The sequence below is a fragment of the Fusarium vanettenii genome, assembly GCF_000151355.1.
Source record: "Fusarium vanettenii 77-13-4 chromosome 5 genomic scaffold NECHAsca_5_chr5_3_0, whole genome shotgun sequence".
NCBI classification, from domain to species: domain Eukaryota; kingdom Fungi; phylum Ascomycota; class Sordariomycetes; order Hypocreales; family Nectriaceae; genus Fusarium; species Fusarium vanettenii.
This window is the reverse complement of record NW_003315878.1, coordinates 615501-640622: the sequence shown is the minus strand read 5'-3', so window position 1 is coordinate 640622 and position 25122 is coordinate 615501. Positions and strand designations below refer to the sequence as shown.

Here is a 25122-nt window from a genome sequence, read left to right as displayed (position 1 = left end):
ATCCCGCCGCACAGGGCCTGGCCACGGCAGCCAGCTTCAGGGCCCCTCATCCCCTAGGGCCGCCAGCGCTCAGCTTCCATCACAGTGGAGCCTGTGCTGGCCCTATGCCGTGGCCCCCCAACGAAAAGCCCGGTGCGCATACAGACCCCTGTGTCAATTGGGTTTCCCCCCCTCCTCCCCCCCCAAACATTTTCCTTCCCGGCTCCTCTCATCATCTCCCGTGAGGCCCCATCCGCTTGCTCATTCTCCTCCTCCTCCATCTCCCATCTTCATCTTCATCCTCTCTCGAACATAATCTCATCCTTGCTCTTCTCTCCCCGTTGAAAAAAAGACAAACCACCGCAATCATGTCTGTCCCTGCCTTCTCCGACATTGCCAAGCCGGCCAACGATGTATGATTGCTCTGTCTCCCCTCCCCCGGTGTTGTTGCTATTTGCTCTGTTTTGGTTTGAGCTTGTTCCAGCTCGTCCATTCTTGTCTCTCCGGCAATGCGCCGAACGGGAACGAGATTGGAAGAGAGGGATATAGCTATGATCGTCAATTGCTCCAAAGCTTGTTTTTTACCCCTCGAGAAGCTCTGCTAACCGTTGCGCCTCTTTTTTTGCGCCGTTTTGTAGCTCCTCAACAAGGACTTCTACCACCTCTCGGCCACCACCTTCGAGTTCAAGGATACCGCCCCCAACGGCGTTGCCTTCAAGGTCACCGGCAAGTCCAGCCACGAGAAGGCCACCTCTGCTGCTGTTAGTATACAACCTTTGCGACCCCGACTTCAATGGCATCTCTCTCGGGGGTTCGGAGGCTGGTGCTCGGGCAACCGCGGCTCTCTCAGCCGTCTACGCCTCGCGTCTTTCGAGCTCCCCCGCGAGATCTACCAGCCTCGGCAACGCCCAATGCCACGTCTTTTGGATACAGATGACTGACCTGGCCCATTGGGCTCTTATAGATTGAGGGAAAATACACCGACAAGCCTACCGGTACGACACCGTCATCTCTTTCATCGTCGTCTTCTTTGTCACCATCCCCGTCTCCGTCACCACCGCCCATATTCAAGCGCAAGCCCCCGCGCAGAAAATCAAATCTTCCCACCCTCAGCCTCTCGCGAATCCTTGGGCCCGCAACAGGCTGGCCGATCGGATTCTCGACGCTGCTCCAACCCGGCTATGCTCAGCTGCTAATGTTCTACTCGCACGCAGGCCTGACCCTCACCCAGACCTGGAACACTGCCAACGCCCTCGACACCAAGATCGAGGTCTCCGACTCCCTCGCCAAGGGCCTCAAGCTCGAGGGTCTCTTTAACTTCCTCCCTGCTACTGCTGCCAAGGGCGCTAAGTTCAACCTTCACTTCAAGCAGCCCGGCTTCCACGGCCGTGCCTTCTTCGACCTCCTCAAGGGCCCCGTTGCTAACGTCGATGCCGTTGTCGGCCACGAGGGTTTCCTCGCCGGTGCCAGCGCTGGCTACGATGCCAACAAGGCTGCCCTGACTGCCTACAGCGCCGCCGTCGGCTATGCTGCTCCCCAGTACAGCGCTGCCATCACTGCCTCTGACAACCTGAGCGTCTTTGCTGCCTCTTACTACCACAAGGTCAACTCCCAGGTCGAGGCTGGTGCCAAGGCTACCTGGAACTCCAAGACCGGCAACACTGTCGGCCTCGAGGTTGCCAGCAAGTACCGCATCGACCCCGTCTCCTTCGCCAAGGTTCGTATACGCAGGCTGATCGAGTTGGAGAGGATTTGGACTGACGCGCATCGCTACACAGGTCAAGATCAACGACCGGGGTATTGCTGCCCTTGCCTACAACGTCCTCCTCCGCGAGGGTGTCACCCTGGGTCTCGGTGGCTCCTTCGACACCCAGAAGCTCGACCAGGCTACCCACAAGGTGAGACTCTATATATTGCGATATGGCTTTATCAAAAGACTAATCAGGTCTGCAGCTCGGTGCCAGCTTCACCTTCGAGGGTTAAAATACTCCCCCTGCTCGCTGAACTCTACTAGCACCGCCCACTCGCTAGATCCATCTTCTCGAGAGTTGTCCCACTCTCCACAGCTATTGTATCTTACAGGCTTGCATTGCGGTGGTCTCATGGATGTAGATTATCTCAAAATAAAAAAACATGAAGAATAATGTCTTTTTTTTCAATTCAATTGCGGCATACGCCTGCTGGGATCATTCATTGCCTGCTGTGCTCAGTGGTCATGCTCCCTCTAATAACTTCTCCACTGCCGTTAAACTCCGTCAACAAATGTACAACTTGTCCCATGGTTACTCTATGTACCATGCCCTTCCTTATAACACAGATATCCCACCTCTTTGAACTGTGGGTTTAGTATTCCCCGCCCTTTTTCCGCCGCCCCACGCTCATCAACTGGATGTAGATGAGCGGTGCCAGTATGGTGGCGGCCAGGATACCAGAGATTATGAAGAAGTGGCCCGTGATGCTCGTCTGCGGCTCAAACTCGATATCATCATCGCCTACGGCACGCCTCTGCCTCTCCTTGCGACGCTGGTCCTCCCGTCGGTGCGTCCGCGTGTGGCCCGCCTTGTCAAAGTGCGGCACCTCTTCCTGGTGTCCGAAGGGATCATCACCAGGACCCATACCACCGTGAGAAGATTGATGATGACTGAAGGGGTTTCCCCATGGACTTTGGTGATGCTGTGTTGAGGATGATGCGCCGCCGTGTTCATGGGGCGCACCACCACCTCCGCCGAAACTAGTCGACTCCTCATGCGCCTTGCGCCGTTTCTCCTCCTGGTCCCCCCACCCTCCGCTGCGGTAGAAGCTAGGCGGGGGACCACGGAAGGTTCCTCTCCGGCGACTCAGACCGGAGGGTGAGCGGCCACCGGCCGGGTTGGTGGAGTGGTACGAGGCTCGAGGGTTATGATGCCCATGAGCATGATGGTGACCGTGATGCACACGGAGGACGTCGCGGTCGTAGGCGGCACGGCGGGTCGTATCGGAGAGAATGGTATAGGACTCGGAGAGGAGGGAGAAGGTGTGCGAGGCGTTTGGGTCGGTAGGATTGGCATCCGGGTGGTGAGTCTTGGAGAGAGAGTAGAAGGACCTGACGAGTTATCTGTAAGAAGCAGTCTCTTATTGTCTTTGATAAAAACATACTTTTTAATCTCGGCAGGCGTCGCATCGTGCCGCACATTCAGCCGCTCATAATGATTCTTGCGCGCAACCTCATCATGACGACCTCTTTGCTGCTGCAGCTGGTATCCGGCCCGACACCGGAGGAGGGTCCACCGGGACGCGGTGGCGGCGAAGCACGGCGGCGACGGGCGCAGCCTATGGAGGGAAGTTGGACGCAGCGGCATGCCTCATCACGACGGGGGGAGAAAAGAAAAGGAAGAAGGTGGAAAGGTCGGGTGGAAGCGGGAAATGTAATGTGTAAGTGGTGGGAAGGCATCTTTTTTTGTTGGTGGTGATGTAATCCAAGGCGACGCACACGGTTGTATGCGTCCGGCGGGGTCATGCTTGTAGCGGGATGCGTGGTGAGCCATTGGGGGTCACGACGGGGACGGTAAGAGTCAATGACATCAGTTGTCAGACGGGATTGTATTCTAGATCTCTCTCTAGAGAAATTGGACTTTCATGGGCACGTTGAAGAGTTTCTTGACTGAAGTTTGTATCTTGCTTGAATCTCGACTTGGACCCTTGACGCGGGGACCTCACTCATCGTACGACATCATCATGGGTAGTCTCTCACCCAAGAACACCAAGTCTTGTGGATTAAACATGTACTCAAAATCATTATTTTACCCCTTCATTATCCCTAGAAGATGCCTCTTCTTGCCGTACGCACGTTAGTTACCCATCATTATCCCAGAATCTCAACCAGACCCAAAAATCCCCAGATCCAGAAACCCGCGTCTATCCGCCAAAACTCCACCACGACTTGCCCTTCTTGGTCTCGACCTCGTACGGATCCTGGCCCTTGGGGCGCTTGAAGGGGTGCGCCTCGGTGTTGAAGACCCATTCGTCTAGGCTCAGGACTTCAGAGTCCTCAAAGATGAGGTAGAAATACTTGATTGTCTCGGACAACCAGAATGTCTGTCAAGAGTCAGCTTCATTCTCCTTGCCAAGTGATCACTTAAAACTCACCTCCATAGAGTCCTGCTTTTCCGACTTTCTATCGTTAACATCGCTTATCACAGCGAAAGCGTCTGCCGTCTCCGTGGCATCGGTAATCGCCTGCCACATCCGCCATGCAGCTTCCCGCCAGACATTATCACCAGTGATGCGCCACATATAAAAGACACTCTCAATGGCTTCAGGTCGGAGCCTGTATTGCGCGTCTCGCACCCGGACAAAACCCTCTGGGAGCTTATCCTTCTTCTCGACAGGCTTCTCCGCCCAGAGACACTTGCCATCAATGGTCTCACAGGGCTCGAGCTGAGCAATCTCGGGCATGATGCCAGTAGCAAAGGCATTATATGCCCAGATACAACCGTTTGTCAGGCGCACACCAAGGTCCACAAAGTCGGTGCGGGAGAGGAGCTTGCCAGCAAGGGCATAAGTACCACCCACAAAGCATGTCAGATGCTGCATCTCAGCGGTGAGCTCAGATTCGCCCCTCTCACCTGCCACAGCGTTACCTGCCAGCAGAATGTTCAGGTCCTGGGGGTTTCGTGGCCGGTAGAGCAGATGCTTGGTCGCAGTGTCGAGAGCATTTATCGTCATCTGAACGTACTCAGGGTCCAGACCTCCAAGAAGAGCGTGCATCTTGGGCAAGTACTCGTAGAGAGAATCTGCGCCAGCTCCCAGGGTGAAGCGAGACTCGTCAACCTTCTCATCCCGGTAGTTCATGACATGTGGCCACAGGCCGGGGATCTTGGTGTTCCTCTGGTTTCGGTAGAAGAACTGCTTGATACGTTCGGTGGCATCATAGTACTTAGGGTTGCCGGTGATCTGCGTCAAACGAGTAAACTCGAGACTCATGGAACCGCCTGCAGCACCCGACATGCTCTCATCGGCCTTTTGGGTGCCCTTCTTGGCATCCTTGAAGTAGAGCCAGTGGGAGGGCAACCGATTAGGTGTGTCGAAGGTGGCGTACAGCATCTCACCCAGCTCAATGGCCTTTCCAAGCAGGACGGCCTCGTCGGAGAGCTCGTACGCAGAGAGGAGACCACCGAGATGACGGATGGCAACCTCGAATAGGTTGATGTACTCATCATGGCAGTGAGCCCAGTCGATCATGGCGACAACCTGAACGGCCTCATGGAATTCCTCCTTCATGTCGAGAAGCCAGAGGGTGTCGAGGGCATCAATGATCTGGGCGGCCCAGCCAGAAAAGGTGGTCTTGCCCTTGAGGGACAGGGGCGCGAGCTCATCCCATCCCCAGGCATGCTTCTTGTACGTGTCCCAGCTCTTGACAAAGGCCTTCCTGATGGCCACCTTTTTGGAGAGGGTCTCGTGGTCATCGGCGGCCTGAGAGCGGTCGAACTGGACCCGGGGCAGGATCTTGGCGGTGGCATTGGGAGGCGCCGTCACATTCTCCGGAGGGTGGAAGACCTGGGTCTTGCTCCAGTCATAGCTGCTGGGGAGGTAGTTGTAGACTCCGATCCTGACGGTGCGATAGCGCTCGATGGGCCGGAAGTTGTGGACGAGGAACCATGTGACGGCGATGAAAATGAAGAGGATCAAGTAGCGACGGCTCAGACCCTTGAGTTGACCGAACATGATGGGCGCATTACGGGTTGGACCGTCTCAAACTGCTTGAGTGGAAGAAGACGTTGTACTGATTGCACGTGACGAAATATTCGCTGTCTCAACTTTCAAAGAGACAGAAGGAAGCACCGGAAGTCAAGGCACACAAGAATCACGCGCACCCAAAAAGAGGGAAAAGATCCGACTGGTAGCGAGTGAAGAAGAAGAGAAAAGACAAGATGCTCCAAGAATCGCGGGTTGTGGAGGAGCGAGAAGGAGAGACACGCAACAAGCCACGAATGAAGAAGTGAGAAGAGGGAGAGAGATGGGATGGGATGGAGAGGGATGTGGGTTAGGAACAAGCCAAGGGAAAGCCAAGGGAGGATGGACGGATAAGAAATGTCCCCAAGTATTACATATGCAGCCTCAGGGGGTGGGTGAGAATAGAAGACTGTGTGTGTGTGTGCTAGGACATGTTGCTATTCTGTCCAAATGGAACCTTGTAGCCGGATGCTCTCATTTGCACAGTGACAAGGAATTTACTGCTTCCAGCTATTCTTGTCTTCCATGTCCTTGGATCCAATGTGTTTCGTAGATGACCCACGATGTGTGTTGCGATGGAGAGTGACGTAGAAATTAGTAGATCACGTCCAAGCTTCATCCCAAGACAAGAACGCGCAACTTTGCCTGATCCATTTAAACCGCGTTATCCCCCAGAAAAAAATCCATGGCCCTGGACCCCTGACGCTTTGCCTACAGTGCATCATAAGCACTATGTGGGAATTCCCTAGTGCTGCAACCCCCTGGCACAGCGAGAGAAAACCCCTCTGCGCTGTTTCCAGTCTCAGCCCAGTTTTGGCTGCTTCTGCCCTGGGGATGCCTGGCTTTTCATTGGACCTTCATTCTGGCTTATCACCTTTGGAACATCTTTCCCCTGAATGATCGGTACGTGGGGGCTGTGGCTTGCCCTGGCGCGCTCTGGCCATTTGTTCACATCCTGACTTGGAGCGTATGAACCAACCTGAGTGACACCTGAGCTGAACATCCTCGAGTCTAGCGTCAAATAGACTCGGTTCAAGGGTAATTTATTCTTGCGTGATGACAGCTTGGTTCGACGTGAGATTATCATTGCTCTCAAGCCTCCAATTTGGTACTCTTGCGCCAGCACGTTCACCAGATCAACCACCACATATAAAGGAATGACTCAAGTTAATTGTCTATCTATCTTGAAAACGGGTGACTGCGGTCGGTTAAAAATTCAACTTGGTACTAATAGCACCGCATAACTCGACTACCAGGTGGTCAGGAAGTCTTAAGACGTGGATTTCACCATCATATCATGCTTATGAGGCGTCTCCTCCATCATCACAATCGACGGTCGATTAACATCAAGCCGTCCTCTTCGACCATCCTTGCCCTCTCCTGCCCTCTGCTCTCCTCTACTCACACCTCCTGCACACTCCTCATCCCCGCTCCAGCCCCTCCGCTATCGCTATTCTTTAAAGATCAAGACAATCTGCACCTGCCGGGCCTGCTACGACTCCATGGTGGTCGTCGTAGGTCGAGCCGCTGGCAACGCGATTTCCATGTCTCTGTCCTGGCCTGTCGAGCCGGCCGGCGTCCAAAAGTCGGACACGACACGGTCTCTGCCGTTCACGCCGGCCTGACCGCGTTGAGCCTCTGACTGGCGGGAGCCCCTGACGGAAAAGGCTTCTTTCTGAAGAACCACAACGATTTGCCGACCGCTCTTGGTGATCCGGCGGTGGCAGGTCGTGCACCAGAGCCCGTGAGATGCAAAATTGGTGTCATCATCTGTTCGTAGCCCTCACGTCGTTCTTCAGTCGTAGCCACCGCCAATCTGGCTGTGGAATGCCGTGCTGATGCTCTTCTCGTCGTCGTCGAAGCGTCGTCCATAACCGTTACCTGGAACCATACGTCCGCTGCTTTCGACGTACTGCTTCAGTCGATCGCTCTGGCTGTATGAAACAGGTCGCATTCCCGTCACGACATCGTGGAGCCCTGCTCCGAGGCTAACACCGCCCTGTCCAACACCCTTGCCGCCGATCACGCTTGAAGTTGCATCCGTGAATTCCGAATTGGCCACGCTCTCGCCTGCAATGCTTTCCGTAGCACGGCTGCGGGCCTTTCCACCACGGCCAGGAGCAGCGACACCGGGCAGGCCGGGCCATTGATCGGGAGTAAAGCTCGAGAACATAGGAGGGAACGCGCTGTTGAGTGAAGCGCCGCCAAACGCAGAACCGTGAACAGACGAGACATCGTCAGGGATGTACGACACCATGGAGCCCAGGTCGAAATCTCGGCCCGCGGCGGGTGGTGGGTTGAACCGTCCGTTGGGATAGCTGCCAGCTCCAAACTGCGGCTGCTGGTTCTTCTGGCGGTAGCTCACCTTAGGGCGGCTGAACTGTAGCAAGCAAGCCTGAAGGTTGGTCAGGGGGCCTTCAACGAAGCACTTGCGATCCTTGAAGTGAACCAGGAGGTTGTGCCAGAGTTCGTGCTTTGACAAGACCTTGGGGTTTCCGAGAATAACGAGGCCATACTTGGCTCGGGTCAAGGCCACGTTCAGACGACGAGGGTCAGACAAGAAACCAATACCCTGGTTGTCGTTGGATCGAACACAAGAGAGAACGATAAAGTCCTTCTCACGACCCTGGAAAGCGTCGACTGAAGCAACCTCAACCTCCTTGTAGTATTCCTTCTTGTAAGTACCCGAGTTCTGCATGGTAGTCACAATGTAGCTTCGCTGGCCCTCGTACGGAGTAATAACACCGATATCAGCGGGCTTCACGCCGGCCTTGAAGAATCTGGTGACCGCCTTCTCAACATTGGATGCTTCCGTGCGGTTGAGGTATGATGTTCCAGAGGCCGAGATTTCCTCATGGCCCAGATTGGACCAGAACATCATGGGCATCTCGGCAACGGGCCAAGGGAAGTCCACATCCTTTCGCAGACGGTTCTCGTGGGTGACACCATTTTGCAGAGTACCCTCGTAGAACATGTTGGACGGGAACTCGGACAGGCAAGGGTGCATTCGGTACTGAATGTTGAGTCGGATGGGCGAGAGCTTCAGGTTAACCAATCGCTCAAAGAGAGACTGGTTAAGCCCGGCCTTGGCTGCCTTCTTGTTCATGATGACTGGGCCAAGTTGCTTGTGGTCACCGACCAGGACAACTTGCTTGCATCCAAGAACCAGGGGAATCATGCATTCAGGCTCGGCCGACTGGGTTGACTCGTCGATCAGGACATTGCGGAACTTCATCTTAGAAAGACGAGGGTCACCGGCACCCACGCAGGTACAGCAGACAACATCAGCGTTGTTAAGGATGTCACGTTCTGCGACCTTGGTGAGCTGCTTGTACTTCTTCTCATCCTGGCTCGACAGTTCGCCCAACTCGTTCTTCAGCTGTGAGAGCTTGACGAGCTCGCTGTTGTGCTCCGACATGCGCACTTGCTCGTGGAGGGCGAGGAAGCTGACAGACGATTCGACATCCTCGCGAGACTTGGCAGTAAGACGAACAACCTTGAGTCCAGTACGGTGAACTCGTTCGCACAGCTGGTCAACCGCGACGTTAGATGGCGCACAAACCAGAACCTGGTTGCCGCTCATCTTGGCGAGGTGGTAGATGATGGTGGCAGAAGTAACCGTCTTGCCGGTTCCTGGGGGACCCTGAATCAGACTCAGTGGCTTCTGGAGCACAGTCTTGATGGCATTGACCTGGCTAGGGTTGAGATCAGGGAGGCCAGGGGCAGACCACTTCTTAGGCAGACTTGTCTTGAGAGGCTGCAACTGAACTTCGTGGCCCAGCAAGGTGTGGAAGATGTAGCCAGAAACGCTCATGTCGTCAACAGCGAACGTCTTCATAGCCAGCTGCATGCGGTCGTAGGAAGTGGCCTTCCAGACATAATCGGCCGAGAAGTTGTGAGACAGATCAGTAGGAACCGACTTCTCGTTTCCGGTCTTGCGCAACTCGAGCGTCACCTCATCCGACTGGTTGTTGGGGATCTTAATCACGTAGCCAACACCTTCCCAGGGGGATCGGAGCTCGCCCTTGTAGCGGAGTCGCATCTCATCACCAACAGCAAGCTTGACATCGCCAGACTCAATCTTGTGTAGGTTGAAGCTGACAAGGTGCTTGTTGTTCAGACCATAGTCCCAGCGGACGATAAGGCCGTCCTCGGACTGCGCCTCCTTGAGCTTCTTGTCGTAGTCGGACTCCATCTTGACCAGGGGACCAAAGATATTCTGGTAGTGATAGGGATCGTCGTATTGCAGCAAGACGGGGTTAGGATCGTCATCGATGCTAGAGGCCTTTTCAAGATCAACCACCGTTGCCTTGGGCTCAATCTTCCACATCTCCTCCAGCTTGGCAATCATATTCGGCGTCAGATGGCGAGCTCGGAGCTGCTCGGAATCGGAAGGGGTCGCCACCAGCCAGGGCAGGAAAGCGCGTTCTTCGATGAGGGGTTGCCATCGTGAAGTATCCCAGTTCATGTCCTTGTTCGATGTGTTGGCAGCACATGGCTGTCGGCAGAGCAAAACGACGACCGTATCAGACTTGGCCGGAATGAAACCCAGGAGGAACGCGTTCTTTGTTCCACAGTTGTAGCACTCCAGCACGGTATCGCCAAGTGTCGACTCGGGGTGTAGCTGAACCTCCTTGTGGCGAGCTCGAACAAGATGGTTCACAATATGGGTAGAAGTACCATTGCCTCTCGCGCTGCAGAACCACTTGTTGCAGGTGAGGCACTTAACGACGCATCCTGGGGAATGAATTCCGCAGTATCTAAGCCCTTGTCAGCCTGGCCCAGGGATAAATCCAGACGGGAAGAAAACCTACGCGCAGGCATGGGCCGGAAGCTCCTTCTCCTCCTCGGGGCCCTTGAGCTTGAGTCCAGTCAAGCCATCGATCGGAACACTGTTCAGACTATCGTTGTCGTCTTCTTCGAAAGCCTCGGTTTGGTTGTCGTCATCATCGGCTCGGCGACGGCCACTTCGATCTCCATATTTGCCATAGAGCAAGCTCTCGTCAGGGTCGATCGCGGACAGGTCGTCGGTTCCAGCCTTGATGGCGGCAGCGGAATCGGATATCAAATGATTCCCAACATGGGTAAACGCGCCCTCCATGTTGGTGTTGTAGTAAAGTTGTTGGCGGCTTGTAGGGTTTTCCTTGGCCAAAGCATCAACACAAGTGCCCCGCGCAATGGTGGCGGTGACGCAGTGAACGAGGGCAGCGCCAAAACGCCTCAAAATCACCCCAAAGCGAGCGCGACTCACCTACAGCTTCTATTCTTTCGGTACGGGACCCGTATGGAGGCCCAGGGGCGACTCGGGTCGGGATGGGAAAGTGATTGGGAGTTGCAGATCGCTGGTAAGGCTCACATCATCGCGAGGAAGAATGCGCCGGGTCGAGAGCGTGGCAGTATGCGGGAGGAAAAGTCAGAGGCGAGCGAGACGGTCGGGTAGCACAGAACCTTGTTAAGTGCACTTCTCAAGGTTTCGGCAACAAACTTGTTCTCTTGTGAACCAGAATTATATCGATGGGTGAACAGTTGGATCTTTGCCGGCGGAGTTTGGTGGGACATTTTGCGCCCACGTGATAGGGCGCTTTTGTTATCGAGTAGCGGCGGCAGGCCGAAAGGCTGATAAGGAACTTTTTCGCGGCGGCGCTCGGGAAATTTTATATCAACCGCCAACTTTGAAGAAAGCTTCCTCACAGCGGGCATTTGTTGTTTCTTCATCATGATTGTAAGTAATTGAAGGCTTGTTTATTGAGCCATCATCAGCTAATACTTGGACTTCAAGCGTAAGCAAGCGCGCCAACGGCGCGACTACCTCTACCGACGAGCTCTCCTCCTTCGAGACGCCGAGATCAGCGAAAAGCGAGCCAAGCTGAGGTCTTCGCTGGCCTCGGGAAAGCCATTGGATCCTACCATTGCGAACGACAAGTCTCTGCGCAAAGACTACCAGTACGATGAGTCGCGGCCCGATCTCACTACGAACGAGCAGCTTGACCTTGACGACGAGTATGCTCAGCTTTCGGGCATTGTCGACCCCCGCGTGCTTGTGACGACTTCCCGCGACCCTTCTGCAAGACTGGCAGCTTTTGCGAAGGAGATCCGACTCCTGCTCCCCACGGCCGTCCGTCTCAACCGTGGTAACCTCATCTTGCCCGACCTCGTGCGATCCGCTCAATCTGCAGGCCTCTCCGATGTTGTTCTTCTCCACGAGCATCGCGGTACCCCAACTGCGATGACCTTGTCGCATTTCCCTCACGGTCCGACCATCTCGTTTTCTTTACACAACGTGGTTTTGCGGCACGATATTCCCGGCAGCGTGCGAGGAACTGTCAGCGAGTCGTACCCTCATCTCATCTTTGATGGCTTCACGACTCGCCTGGGAGAGCGGGTTGTCAAGATTCTTAAGCATATTTTCCCTCCAAGGGAAGCTATCACGGCAAAGAACAAGGTCGGCAACCGAGTTGTGACATTCAAGAACATTGAGGACAGCATTGAAGTTCGACACCACGTCTTTGTGAGGACGGGTTACGACAGCGTCGAGTTGGCCGAGGTTGGACCACGGATGACTATGAGAGTGTTTGAAATTCGGGGTGGTACTCTCGAAAACAAGGACGGCGATGTTGAATGGCATCTCACGCAATATACAAGAACGGCCAAGAAGAAGAATTATCTCTAAACTGGTCGAGCCACACCAACGATGCTTGCAGATCTGCTGCTACATTGCAGCAAGCTAAGTCAACCGTCATCTTAGATCAGGCCACAGGCAGGCTGCATGCCTATTCTGGGCCCGGCATCGTACCTATACGACAAGTTATCCGAGACACTCGGTTCCACGTGGGATATCCGAACTGTGTGCTCAATTCAAGTCGAAAACGAGATGGTGGAATGTCAACCAGCAGCGGTGACGTGGCGGAGGAGGCCTAGGACGGGAAAATCGGGAGTTTGGAGTTCTTGGTTGCAGAATGCTAGACATTAAGGCGATGATTTTGAGCAGACGGTCAACATTTTATGGCGAAATGGCTGTTTTGGTTCACAAGAGGGGAGAGTGGCTATTGGTTGATGACGACCAACATCAGCACTTGAATGTGTGTGTATGACGGTGACTATAACAGAGATGATAAGGCATATTCTCCATTGCTACCTACCTACATAGGTACCCAGTCATTGACCGTAGCCTGATGTGAAAGAAGCTGACTAGTTAGACGATGCACCGTCTATGGAATCTGTGGCTGGACTACCACCTAGGTCAAGAAAAAAACGAGGCAGCAACACAAACATATGTACTTATCCTTCTCTAAATATAATCAATAAAGAGAAGAAAGTATTACTATTATAATCATAAATTTCTAAAAACTTTATGATACTAATAGAAAATTATTTACCAAATCTTTAATAAGTTAGTTAATATTCTCTGCCGTTCCGGTGTCTCATTTATTTCTTGGCCCGCATGACTACGCCATGGATGAATTGAGTGCATGTGGAATCGACATCTCGGTCTTGGCAACTGCCAATCGGTCTCATCAACGGCCAAGCCACACCCAGATTCTGGGCTTGGATGTCCGACGGACACGGGCCCGGGTGGGCTAGCTAGCTGCAACTCTGGCAGGTCGGCCTCAGAACCGGGCTCAAGCTGGGGAAGAAGGGAAGCAGTTCGCATCTCGCAGGCCGAAAAAAGCGGTCACAGCCTCAATCGCTGACGACTAGAATGGAATGGCGAAGACGAGCGGGCTGAGCAGAACAAAATATGGACCCTTGGTTCGTCCAGTCCTTGACTCCATTCATCGCCATAGACCTGCCCAGGTAGGCAAATGGGCAGGCAGTGCTTATTTTTGGAGACCGGACGACAGTCTTCCGCCACTTGCGTACGCAGCCTTTGACGGGCTTTTTTCTTCGTCTGGGCTGCGGACGAGCTGCTAACGATTCTTGGAGTGGACCCGAGGCTGCCGAAAGAGAAGGGAAGGGAAGGGAAGCATCGTAAGCCTCCATCCATGGCTGGGTACCGTCATAAGCAGCTCAGTTCCGAACATCATTATTTCCATTTCTCGTCTTGTTTTTGTTCCATCCGCAACATCCATTCCTGATTTAAACAATCCAATCTCCCCTGTCCAATCTCACGCGATCGTCTCTCGTGTTTCTTGGACCGAGCTCTCCTCCCCTCAACTTAATTACTTTTACGGGTCTTGTTTCTCCTCTTTCATCTCCAAAACCTGGGTCGTGGGCCCCTACGTCACGTTTCAGCGCATCCCATCCATTCCCTCCAGCGCTGCCCGTCCACTAAACGTCCGCCCGGCCCCCGTCGTCCGACCCTGCGTCCGCCAACCTAACCGCTGAAGGAGAGAAAAAAAAAAGGGCCGCGCCACTTACTGACCACTGGCGTTCGGCTTGGGTGTCATAAGCACTTCCTCCCTCGCCCAGCAACAGGCCCCCCGGCCGCTATTCCTTCCTCCCATCCACAGCCCGAGCCAAGGCAGCGCCCCCAGAGAAGAAGCTCGGTAGCCTCATCTCGTCGCTCTCACCACCAACGGCCCGCCCTCCCCCAGCCTTTTTAGCCTCCTCCTCCTCCTCCCATCATCATCCATCCCTCCCCGCCATTGCTACTTCCACCCAGCATCGCCGTTCACCATGTCTTACGGCCAGTACAACCAGAACCCCTATCAGCAGGGCCCGGCCGAGGAGTCTGGCTATGGTCAGGTAAGCAGACCTAATAGGGAAGCGAGCGCAGCTTCATTTCCCGCCGACAACCGACAGACCACAATTTGCTGACTCGGATGTTGCGATGCTTCAGGCCAATCCTTATGCGCAGAACGCGCCGGTCCAGGGAGACAATGAGTATGAGATGCAGGACTACAACCAGCAGCCTCCCGCCTCGTCAAGCCTCTCACAACAGGAGTTCCTCAACCGCGTTCAGAACCTCCGCAACGAGATCAAGGCCCTGACCAACGACGTCGACTACATCGGCCAGCTCCACCAGCGCACCCTCAGCAGCACCGACGGCACCGCCAACCAGCAGCTTGAGCAGTATGTCTCTCAGACCCAGATCCGAAACACCGCCATCAAGGACGGCATCAAGGGCCTCGAGCGCGACCTAGCAAAGACCACCGACAGCTCCCGCACCACAAAGAACACCCAGCTGCAGTCCCTCAAGACCTTTTTCAAGTCGGAGCTCGACAAGTACCAGAGCATCGAGCGCGATTACCAGCAGCGCTACCGCGACCAGATCGCCCGCCAGTACCGCATCGTAAACCCCGATGCTTCCGAGGATGAGGTTCGCGAGGCCGCCGAGGCCGATTGGGGCAATGAGGGTGTTTTCCAGACTGCTGTTAGTAATCCCCGTGTTGACAATCACACCCTGCCGTGATCCCCGAGCTAACGTGTAACCTCAAACAGCTGCGGACGAACCGCACCGGACATGCCAGCTCCGTGCTTGGCAACGTCCGCGCCCGCCACAGCGAGCTCCAGCGCATTGAGCAGACTCTCTCTGAGCTTGCTATCCTGTACCAGGAGCTCGCCACGCTCGTCGAGCAGCAGGAGCCCGTCATCCAAGCTGCCGAGACCAACGCTATTAACACGGTTGAGAACATCGAAAAGGGTAACGAGCAGGTCAAGGTCGCCAACGAGCACGCCCGCCGCCGCCGCAAGCTCAAGTGGTGGTGCGCCCTCGTCGTCCTTCTCATCATCATCGCCATCGCCGTCGGTGTTGGTGTCGGTGTCAGCGTGGCCAAGAACTGAGGAAGTGGGCATCGTCTTCGACCTCAACAGTGACGCCTTCGCCGCTACCGCCATGATGATATGCTGTTATCTTGTTACGCCGTTTTCTTCCTTCATAGATATCTCCATGACCGTTGTTCGTCTTGTCGTTTCTTGACCCGCAAGACCAGAGTATACGACATATTTCATCCGTATACCACACACACCCCGATACTTACTTAATTTTTACTTTCCCCGAAGCGCCCGAGCGCTAGGGACCTCTTTTTTTGTTTGAAGGCACGGAGGGCTTGACGGAGGATGGACCAAGAAAGAGTTCTTTTTTATGAAAAGGAGGTTTCACGAAATGCTTCTCGCTGGGAGGGTTTTATCTTGGTTGTTTTACTGGATCGGTGGTTGTTTTTTCACACCCTTTCGCTTCTCCTGTAGGAATACCTTTTGTTCTGCTCGCATGATGGAGGACAGAGTGGGATGGGAGAGAGGCACTGGGGTTGCTGTATGTATCTATTCAACTGAGGGAGGTGATCCAGAAAAGTCTTGGATGCATGAGATCCATGGTTTGGAAGAGCTCCCACGTAGGTATAATAATGTCCAAGCCATTATCGGCCGCACTCTACATCGACCTCACAGGCTCAAGTGGCAGCAGGCATAACGAAACGACTGTATTTTTTTTAAACTCTCCGTTCACCAAACCATGCCCAAATGTTCCCGAGTACCTGTTGCGCTTCCCGTCCGTCCGTCCTCACAATTCCGTTATGCTGAAACAAGACATGAGAGAAGTGCTTATTATATACAGTACAGTAGGGTTCGATTGTGCACATTACAGTCCCAACTCCAGAGCATTGGGCCTCACTTCCCTGTGAGACGACGAGGGCAGCGCACCCAGCCGGACGAGCTCCCTCGGAAGACGGAACGGCGGGCATATCATGGATGCCAGTCCCGCATTCCGTCCGGTTTCGACAATGGATCTTTCCGTTCCCTCCCTTCCTCTTGGTCACGTCGTTGCTCCCAAATTTCGTACACGTACACGCCGTTCCGGCCATCTTTTGTCATTTATATCACGTTCAGTTATTGGGGACCCATTCGGAGCCCACCGGGACCACCACCCGCCAGCTTGGCTGCCAGCTTGGGGTACTTCTCGGTGACCTGGACTTGTGTTCGGGTCGCCTCAGCATATGACAAGGCGTTGACGATCTCGCCCTCGGTTCGGGCGAGCTCTGCGGCGCGTTCAAAGTACTTGAGAGCAGCGGGCACGTTGTTCTGCTGGAGGAGGAGCTGAGCCATAGTGGCGACGGCAATATCACACTCAGGGTCGACTAGATGACAGTTAGATTACACTCAAACCGATATCACTCAGGGTACTTACTGATAAGGGCCTTCTGACAGAGAGCCTCGGCCTCCTTAAAGTCTTGCTTCCATTGGAAGAGAGCCAGGGCCTTGTTGATGAGGGGCAGCACGTTCATCGACATGGGCTTGGTCTGCTTCTCCATCTCCATGGCAGTGTCGAACTTCTCGACGGCTTCCGAGAAGTTGCCCTGGTCGAGGAGCAGCTCGCCGTAGTAGTTGTAGACATCGGGCACCTTGGGGAAGTTCTTAATGCATCGTCGGAACGTAGCCATGGAGGATGCGATTGAGCCCATCTTGTACTGGGTGACACCGAGCTGGATGTGAGAGAAGATAAAATCCTTGTCGAGATCAATTGACTTCTGATAGTCCTTCTGGGCATCGGCGAGGTCGCCCTTGATGAAGTGAGCCTGAGCACGGTGGTAGTAGACGTCGGGGTCGTTGTTGTCCTGCTCCAGGGCCTTGGCGAATTCGGCCTCGGCCTTATCAGGCTCGCCAAGCTCCAGGCTGATGCTCGCCCTCTTGATATAGCTCTGGGTCATGGTGGGGTCAAGCTCGATGCTCTTGTCGAAGTCGTTGGTGGCATCGGCGTGGTTGCCGAGGAGAGTGCGGAAAGTACCCCTCATGTTGTAGGCGAGCGCCTCATACTCGCCGAGATCGCCAAGCTCAAGAGCCTTCTCAAACGCCTGTCGCGCCTCCTCGTAGCCATCGCCAGTCTTCTTCTCCAGTGCCTCAAGTCCGATCTGCATCTGTCCCTTGCCGGTTTCGGGGTCCAGCTCCTCCGACTCCTCGAGGCCGGCAGGTCGGGGCTTGGGGCGGAAGCTCTGAAGGTAGTTGCCGACAAAGATGGGGCTGGGCAGCTTGGGTGGTCGGGAAGCCATCATCTCCTTGGCCTTTTGCTCGGCAAAGGTCTTGAGAAGCCTCTCGACGGCCTGGGCGGTAGACTCGCTCTTGAAGTTGTCGATGATGCATGACGCAGTGAAGTCGAGCAGGGCCTCGGAGTACTTCTTCTGGTGCTCGTAGGCGGTGGCGCGGCGGTTGATGGCCTTGACGTACTCGGGGTCCATGCTGATGGCGGCGGTGGTATCCTCAATGACCTGGTCCCATTCGCTCATGGCGCTATGGCAGGCGGCTCGGTTGGAGTAGAAGACGGGATCGGCCTTGCAGAGAATGGCCTTGGAGTAGAGGTCAATGGCCTTGTTATAGGCCTTGTCGCCGTAGGCCTTGTTACCGGCCTGCTTCAGCTTTGCGGCATACTCATCACGCTGCTGCTGGGTGAGAGTAGCGACTGTCTCCTCATCGATCTCGGGCAGCTCCGGCTCGCTCTCGGCAGTCACGGGCTTGGGTTGAGATGGACCGGTGGAGGGGGTCTCTTTGGTCTCAGCAGCCTTGCGCTCGGCCTCCTTGCGCTTTCTCCTCTCCTTCTTGCTGAGCTTGGGGGATGTATCTTTGGAGGACTAGAGATTGGGGCGAGACGTCAGTTTGAGATTCATCATGACGAGGAAATGGTTCGATGCCATAACCAGCCTGCCCGCACCAACTAGTGGGAGGGAGCAGCAGCAGCAGAAATGTCGAAGCGGGGTTGACAAGACATACATCAGAGAGGTAGTAGACGATACCGGCGCCCGTAACAACGACGGAGACACCGGCAATGGTGTAGGCAACGGCCTTGTTCTCTGAGACCCAGTTTGTTATCCGGTCCCAGACTCCAGAGGAAGGGTCGACAGGGATAGCCGTGGGGTTGCCCGGAGGCATTGACGGAGTCGGAGCCGACATGACGAGGCCTATGGACGATTAAGGGGACCGGCGGGAGGTGAGGATGGAATCGAGGCCGTCGATGCGGTAGAAGCAGTCGGGAAGCCGATGATGTATGGGCGCGGTAATACCTGCAATGGAGTGGTAGCTACGGCGAGCTGGAGCACGCGCAAAAAAAGCTGACGGCCGTCTTTGAAATTTGGCGCTGGCTCCAGCAAGACTGCGGGCCGGGGCCCACTGAAAGTTTTTCCGGTTAGTTCCAGCACCTGCTGAATGATGGATTGACTGACGTATGCCTGAGGCACTCGGATGACGCCGGCTTTATGAGAACATCCCACCAAGTCAGAACATAAACACCACACGTCCTATACACACGGACCTTGCTCCTTCTCGGCTCAGCCGACATGGGTTCTTGAGACGGCCAAGAGATTGCATCGTCTGTTTGCGGCCCCTACCGCCGGCTTCAAGCGGTCTGGCGATTTACGTCAATAATGAGGTGACTTGTTGCGGGGGGTTTTCACACGATAAGATACATGATGCCGCCGCACTGGTCTAGAGCCGATCCGAGCAATTGCGATCCAATCAGCTAGTTGAGCAAGTAGCGACTGATCTAGTCCATGTACGTAGAGGATGGGACTTGGCCAATGCCAATTCGATACAGCTGCCAGAACTTCAATAGCGTCATCGTCATTGAGAGGGGTGTGCCGTACGGATAGTCAATTGGTGCCTAGGGCACAGAACCCTCAGGCTTTCGTCACTTGCAAGATGGATGATCTGTACATAGGTGTCAGTACATACTGTATGTTTCAGTTAGATGGCCAATCTCGCAGTGATCCCTCCGCCTAGTTTAGCAGGTTACGAGTTTTCAGAGCCCAGATACATGTCCCCCACCTCTTACCAGGCTGGAGGTTGAGTCCTGTCGCTAAACTTCCGAGTACCTGACTAATGGTAACTGAACCGCATCAACCCCACCTCGACAAGCAACAATCATTTATCTTTGAAACCAGTTCTCAGTCAAGTCATTGGCAAAATGAGTGACGAATTTTCTCTATTCACCTCATTGAGGTACGATCCAAAGCTTCAAAAGCTTCGGCAACAAGGGCTCAATGGCAAAGGCTGGAACTTTGAAAATGAGTCACCACTCTACATGCTCGACTTTCACCGTGATCGTCTACTCCGAGCAGCAACACATTGGAACTGGCAGCCAGCAATTGATCGATTGTCAGGTGTCAGTGGACTTCAGTCTCTTGCTCAGCTGATAAACGAGGCCGTTAAGTCACCTCCGGGGACACCTCTGCGACTGAGAATCGTAGTGTCTCGTGAAGGGGACATCAAGGTCGAGAAGTTCAACGTTCCCGAGACACCCTTGGAAAACTTGTTGCCAAGTCGGCTGCCCGTTCCTTCATCAGCTTCATTGGCAGACGAACCGACAAAATCCCCCACCTATACTCTCCTCGTAGACCAGACCTCAACCTTGAGGTCCGAGTATACCCACTTCAAGACCACGAAAAGAGCCATGTACGACGCTGCTGGTCAAAGAGCTGGCGTTTCTCCAACAGATCTCGCAGAAGTACTCGTCATTAATCAAGATGACGGGTCTGTGATGGAAGGGACTAGGACTACTCCTTACTTCTGGAGGGATGGTCGTTGGGTTACACCTCCAATCTCGGCCAAGTTCAGCTGGGATGAAGGTAGTGGTGGTCAAGATGGAACATCGAGACGTTGGGCATTAGAGAGGTATGTTTCTCCCAGCCAGCTGAAGATTTGGCACTGACATCGCAAGCAGAGGATTGGCGGTTGAGCAAGCTGTAAATGTCAAATCACTTACCGACGGCGAAGAATGCTGGCTCAGTAACGGTGTCAGAGGCTTCATGGCCGCAACTATCAGCCTACGGGAAAGAGAATAGGTATTGAGCAACATGAAAGGGGTTGCAGTCCTCCCATATTGACTACGATCTCCATCCGGACGAGTTGGTGGCATGTTGGGCATAAATCCAATCCGGCTGTGTCACCATTTGTGCATTAGGACATGGGCAACGGTCTCTTCTTCGGCTTGTGTGGCATGGCTGCCTCTCTCCCCGCAACCATTCAGTTTCCCCCAAGTCTCCTCGTTGCTTTTCGGGATAACTTCTCCCAGCCACGAAAGATTGGCGACTCCTCCGGTTTCTGGCTGTCGATCTCGACATGGAACCAACACACTCTACACCCACGTCAGATGCCATGGTTGAGAATTTACCACCAGAGGTACGACATGAACTTCTCACCACGCTTGACCTCTCCTCTCTACGCAACATGGTCCACGCTTCTCCAGTTTTTTACCGCCAGTATGTCTTGGAGCGTCGGTCTATCCTCTCCTTGTGTCTAGAAAGGACTCTTGGGAGAACTGTCCTGGATGCGTATTGGGTCTACCAAACTGCCAGGTCGTCCAAGTTTCCCAGTATTACGAATGACGAAACTATCTCCAACTTTCGTCAGGCCTACATGCATCAGCAAGCATCCGGTTCCTACTCGATCCTCAGGAAGAGTATCACCGAGAACCTAGCCGTCGGGATCGCCGCATTTCATTACTCCACCGTCGACCCTATCATGCAGCTCTACATTCCACATGCCCTGGAAGCTCTATCTAAGGAGACAAACCGGATTGTCGATCAAGAACCACTAAGCCAGGTCGAACAGGCTCGATTGATCAGGGGACTTTACCGATTTCAACTGTGTTGCAATCTGTTCACTATGGCAAACTTTCCAGAATCATCTACTTTAAGCAGGAACAGGCGAACGATGCGTATCTTGACCGACTACATCAGTCTACTCGAGCCATGGGAGATTGAAGAGATGGTGTGTATTTACTCGTTCGCCAATGGACAGTTTGAGCGCGTATTCGAGGCTGTTTGGCGGGGCACCACTGGGGATGATGCAGAAAGAAGGCCACGAAAGGTACCAGATCCAGGGCACAGTCATGATCTGGGCGATACCGGTATGTTGGCGCCGTCTTCTGTCCCTTTAGAAAGCATCCTGCTAATGTCTTACTGTACTCCAGCAATTAGGACTGCCCTCCTAAAGAGCACTATTTCTCAAGGTCTCCCCATCCTTCACGCTATCTTGACCATGGATGATGAGTATCTTTCAGTCCTTATTGGGAGTTCTGTTGTTTGGTTTGGGGGATCCTTTCTTGAAGACGCAATTCTAAGCAAGGCTGCTCAGAAAAGGCGGCATAGAGATGATGCTGGGTCGCCTGGCGATAACCAAGAACGACCGGACCATATGCCTTTTCTAGGGGACAACGAGTTATGTCCTCCATTAGCATGGACGATGCTATGGAACGAGTCCTATAGCAAGCTGTATGGAGACTATATCCCAGATGAGATCCGACATTGGGGATATGTGATGTGGGATGCAGCACGGTTGGAGAGAGTGGGGGCAGCACGTCTTCTCGAAAGGCAGTGGAAAGAAACGTGGGCAGACCACGATCCAAGGGATGATATGCTGGGTTAAGTCAGTGGCTTTCGTCTATCGAAGCCCCGAATACGAGACCGCGGGTTGAGGCTCCGAGAGTTGTGAAGAGTGTGATGGCATTATTAACGGTGGAGTTGAGGCTTGCTGATCATGCCTGGCATTGTCTTAGTGAACGATTATCAACACTTTTAATGTCACCTTGGGCATCAATATCGGGATGACTAGTTTGAAAACAACAAAAGCAAATATGCAAGAAAGCCTGAAAAACGTGATGGCACTGCGGGATGGTATTTGGAGGTCGAACTGGTGTTCATGGTCGTCGGTGTAGGGTAGGTAGGCGGGAAGAAAAGCGGGGCCGCTTGATAGCTGCGGCGCGTTGCTGAGCTACCTGCTGCACCTTGATTTCATCGATTTACACACGCGAAAGAGAAGCGCAACAACGAGATCAACTCTTCTATTATCATTGCCCCATGTAAAGAGGCCGCACTATCATCCAAGAGAGGAAATAACAATAGTGACAGCCACGCGCGACGTGGGTCATTCTGGCGCTTCCTCCCTCGTGGCACGCACGCCGATCGCGCCGTTCCAAGTCAAGCTCTCCTAGGCCCATCATTAGGTGAGACAACCCTAGAGCTTCCAATGGCAACGACCTCGCTCCTTGTCTTGGAAATATTGTTGCTCGGGCATTTCATGGCCCAACCTCGCCACTTGGGCAGCCTGAGATATACAGTATTTATGGAGAGCTTGGGAACTCGAGTTGACAAGAAGTAGACCTGGTCTTTGGATCCATTCGGCCACTTCGCCAAGAGCTGCAATCGCATATCTGATTCCTCCTCAATGAGACCTTGATACTTCTACAAACCAGCTGGCAACCTCAATTGGCTCGGTATGGCTTCAGATCCCGGATTACGATCCGAAAACATCATGGATCTTGAAAAACCCAAAACACAGGAAGCAGCTATTGCTGCAGGTCGCCAGCACTATGGAGCCAAGCGCTTCAAGCACGCCCTCGCGCTGTTTACAGTAGTGAGAACGCCGACTACATACAATCCGATGTAGCTGCTGACCATGTTACAGGCAATGAGGATGTGTCCTTGCAACCGCCAGACGAGACGGGAACGCTGCACCTGCAAGGACTTCGAAAAGGTGGCACAGGAGGGCGGCTCGATATTCAACGAGGCCATGTACACCTGCAAGTGCCCTGTAGGCAAGACGTTCAACAAGTGCGACAACAAACACCACATCCATGCGCTTGACTATCGAGCAGCCACCTGGGAGGTGCTTCAGGCGCTCGATCGAGCGCAGAGAGATGCTGAGTGGATTCTTGAGCTGGCGCCTCGTCTCCCAGATGTAAGAACCCCACGATCTTGGTCTTGCCGGTTATTGACACGGGCAGGGATATCTACGGCTGGGTAAGATCGCGCGCCTCCAGAAGAAACACGAATTCGCATGGCACGTCTACACAGCCGGCATCGAGGTTGGAAACAAGCATCAACTCGCAGGATCTCCAAAGTTCCAGGTAGGATTCCACTGCAAGAGTATCTTGCAAAAACCGACTGCTAACCGGACCATAGAAGCTCCATTCTGCAAGACAACCGCTTCATGTTTGGTACTATCGTCGGGATCCTCTAAGGAACCCTAGGGAGATTGTACAGCGCATCTTTCAGTATCTCGACTTCGCCACCATCGTGCGGTGTCTCCGCGTCTCAAAGGACTGGCGGCAATATCTCACAAGCCGGGGCAACGAGCGGTTCTGGCGGGCCTTGCTGTTCACAAAGCAGTTTCCTCACCGATATGCTCCCAGTAACGCTTCTCTTAAGAAACTAATCTCCTACTCAGGAAAGGATGTTCGGCAAATCGTCATTGATAGCGTGTTGCGATTCCGTCTCACGCAACAAAAGCTCATTACTCTCCTACAAGGGTCAGACAACCTCGAGTCCCTTGTTCTGCGAGGCAACATTGAAGAGGACCTGCACATTCCGATGGCGAAAACACTCTTCAAGAAACTCGACCGCGTCTTCCTTGACGAAATACTCGTTGGAAAACCTCACATCCTGGAGCCACTGTTGACACTGGCTTCTGAAAGCATACAGAACCTTCACCTCCGTGGCCTGCCACAAGTCGGAACGACCACAACTTTTGGGTTTCCAAGCCTACCCAACCTGCAATATCTGCGAATCGAAGAACAGAATAAACCCAACCCTATTCGGTTGGGAATCGTAAGCTTTCCCGTGATCGTGACGATACCGTGGCTAACAATACACAGTGGACCATTGCAGCTGGGTCACCACATATTCGTCAGATCTGGCTCGGCGACGTGCAACTATCAGGGCATCAGCCTGAAGATACCGAGCTGGACGAATTATGGCCAAATCTCAACGTGGTTATAATGCATGGCTCGACAGACAATGACCCTGAAACAGCACAAACCATCCAGAAACTAGCTTCGATACGACAAGGAGACACACTGCAGTACGTTGACTTCGACTTTCGCTGGAAGTACGACGAGCAGGGGCCGCTTGGCCTGAGGATGCTGTCCAACATGCTAAACCAGCAACCTGCGACAATGGACAGTGACGAGTTCAACTATGGTAACCAGTACAAAAACCTGCACTCTCTGCGACTCGCCCGAGCGCTGATCCCGCCCTCGAACCTCCAAGCGGTCCTCAGTGATGCCATTGCAGCTCACAAACTTCACACACTCGACTTGGTCTTCCCGCTCGAGCCCTTTGGCACCCCCCAAGGATCAATAAGTGTCGAATACCTCGACAAACATGAATGGTTGCGCGGTGCCGAGTCTATCAAGTGTCTGGGCATCTTTGAGTTTAGATTTCGTTCGTATCCAAAGAACGATGACGATCTGCCCCTGCCCAGCTTCCTGGCTACCTTTCCCAACCTCGAGGTCATCGAGATCAACTCTGCCCACTACGAGGGACCCGAATTCTGCACCGTGATTGAGGCCATCTTGAAGGTCACGCACCTGCGGAAGATTTACCAGACCACAGTACAGGGCATCGCGTTGGACCAGCTCCGTGGCCTGGCTGCCAAGTACAACGTGGAGCTTGTCTGGGGAGAGAGAGCACGGCAATGGCCTCTCCAAATCGAGGAGTCAATTTGAGTAATTCGATTTTGTACAAGTCAAGGAAGTCGTATTTGAAGAACCCCTAAGAAAGGGCTGTA

General features: G+C 53.8%; 9 protein-coding genes across 9 annotated transcripts; 6 read left to right on the top strand and 3 right to left on the bottom strand.

The window, feature by feature from the left end:
* The first annotated feature begins 232 nt into the window (after nucleotides 1-232).
* On the top strand, nucleotides 233-2141 carry NECHADRAFT_100517 (uncharacterized protein). Its single transcript, XM_003051110.1, has 5 exons — nucleotides 233-392; nucleotides 618-740; nucleotides 944-1696; nucleotides 1758-1877; nucleotides 1933-2141. The coding sequence occupies exons 1-5, from the start codon at nucleotides 348-350 to the stop codon at nucleotides 1960-1962; spliced, it is 1071 nt and encodes a 356-aa protein (XP_003051156.1). The 5' UTR covers nucleotides 233-347; the 3' UTR covers nucleotides 1963-2141.
* NECHADRAFT_61102 (uncharacterized protein) lies at nucleotides 2115-3388 on the bottom strand. The gene is made up of 2 exons (XM_003050729.1): nucleotides 3115-3388; nucleotides 2115-3061 (listed from the first exon to the last, which is right to left on the bottom strand). The coding sequence occupies exons 1-2, from the start codon at nucleotides 3315-3317 to the stop codon at nucleotides 2323-2325; spliced, it is 942 nt and encodes a 313-aa protein (XP_003050775.1). The 5' UTR covers nucleotides 3318-3388; the 3' UTR covers nucleotides 2115-2322.
* A 316-nt stretch (nucleotides 3389-3704) lies between these two features.
* NECHADRAFT_123345 (uncharacterized protein) lies at nucleotides 3705-5926 on the bottom strand. Its single transcript, XM_003050728.1, has 2 exons — nucleotides 4105-5926; nucleotides 3705-4053 (listed from the first exon to the last, which is right to left on the bottom strand). The coding sequence occupies exons 1-2, from the start codon at nucleotides 5680-5682 to the stop codon at nucleotides 3874-3876; spliced, it is 1758 nt and encodes a 585-aa protein (XP_003050774.1). The 5' UTR covers nucleotides 5683-5926; the 3' UTR covers nucleotides 3705-3873.
* A 5443-nt stretch (nucleotides 5927-11369) lies between these two features.
* On the top strand, nucleotides 11370-12828 carry NECHADRAFT_100513 (uncharacterized protein). Its single transcript, XM_003051109.1, has 2 exons — nucleotides 11370-11413; nucleotides 11471-12828. Exons 1-2 carry the CDS (start codon nucleotides 11408-11410, stop codon nucleotides 12359-12361), a joined length of 897 nt encoding a protein of 298 aa, XP_003051155.1. The 5' UTR covers nucleotides 11370-11407; the 3' UTR covers nucleotides 12362-12828.
* A 1633-nt stretch (nucleotides 12829-14461) lies between these two features.
* NECHADRAFT_41584 (uncharacterized protein) lies at nucleotides 14462-15414 on the top strand (the record flags this gene model as incomplete). The annotated part of the gene is made up of 2 exons (XM_003051108.1): nucleotides 14462-15004; nucleotides 15073-15414. The coding sequence occupies 2 exons, from the start codon at nucleotides 14462-14464 to the stop codon at nucleotides 15412-15414; spliced, it is 885 nt and encodes a 294-aa protein (XP_003051154.1).
* A 1044-nt stretch (nucleotides 15415-16458) lies between these two features.
* Nucleotides 16459-18489, bottom strand: NECHADRAFT_93560 (uncharacterized protein; the record flags this gene model as incomplete). Its single annotated transcript, XM_003050727.1, has 3 exons — nucleotides 16459-16706; nucleotides 16757-18191; nucleotides 18331-18489. The coding sequence occupies 3 exons, from the start codon at nucleotides 18487-18489 to the stop codon at nucleotides 16459-16461; spliced, it is 1842 nt and encodes a 613-aa protein (XP_003050773.1).
* Nucleotides 18490-19519: 1030 nt separating this feature from the next.
* On the top strand, nucleotides 19520-20396 carry NECHADRAFT_40658 (uncharacterized protein; the record flags this gene model as incomplete). Its single annotated transcript, XM_003051107.1, has 2 exons — nucleotides 19520-20226; nucleotides 20273-20396. The coding sequence occupies 2 exons, from the start codon at nucleotides 19520-19522 to the stop codon at nucleotides 20394-20396; spliced, it is 831 nt and encodes a 276-aa protein (XP_003051153.1).
* A 122-nt stretch (nucleotides 20397-20518) lies between these two features.
* Nucleotides 20519-21547, top strand: NECHADRAFT_80355 (uncharacterized protein; the record flags this gene model as incomplete). Its single annotated transcript, XM_003051106.1, has 4 exons — nucleotides 20519-20813; nucleotides 20855-21324; nucleotides 21407-21463; nucleotides 21527-21547. 4 exons carry the CDS (start codon nucleotides 20519-20521, stop codon nucleotides 21545-21547), a joined length of 843 nt encoding a protein of 280 aa, XP_003051152.1.
* Nucleotides 21548-22866: 1319 nt separating this feature from the next.
* NECHADRAFT_80354 (uncharacterized protein) lies at nucleotides 22867-25060 on the top strand (the record flags this gene model as incomplete). The annotated part of the gene is made up of 5 exons (XM_003051105.1): nucleotides 22867-22968; nucleotides 23020-23292; nucleotides 23339-23461; nucleotides 23517-24161; nucleotides 24209-25060. The coding sequence occupies 5 exons, from the start codon at nucleotides 22867-22869 to the stop codon at nucleotides 25058-25060; spliced, it is 1995 nt and encodes a 664-aa protein (XP_003051151.1).
* Between the last annotated feature and the right edge of the window lie 62 nt (nucleotides 25061-25122).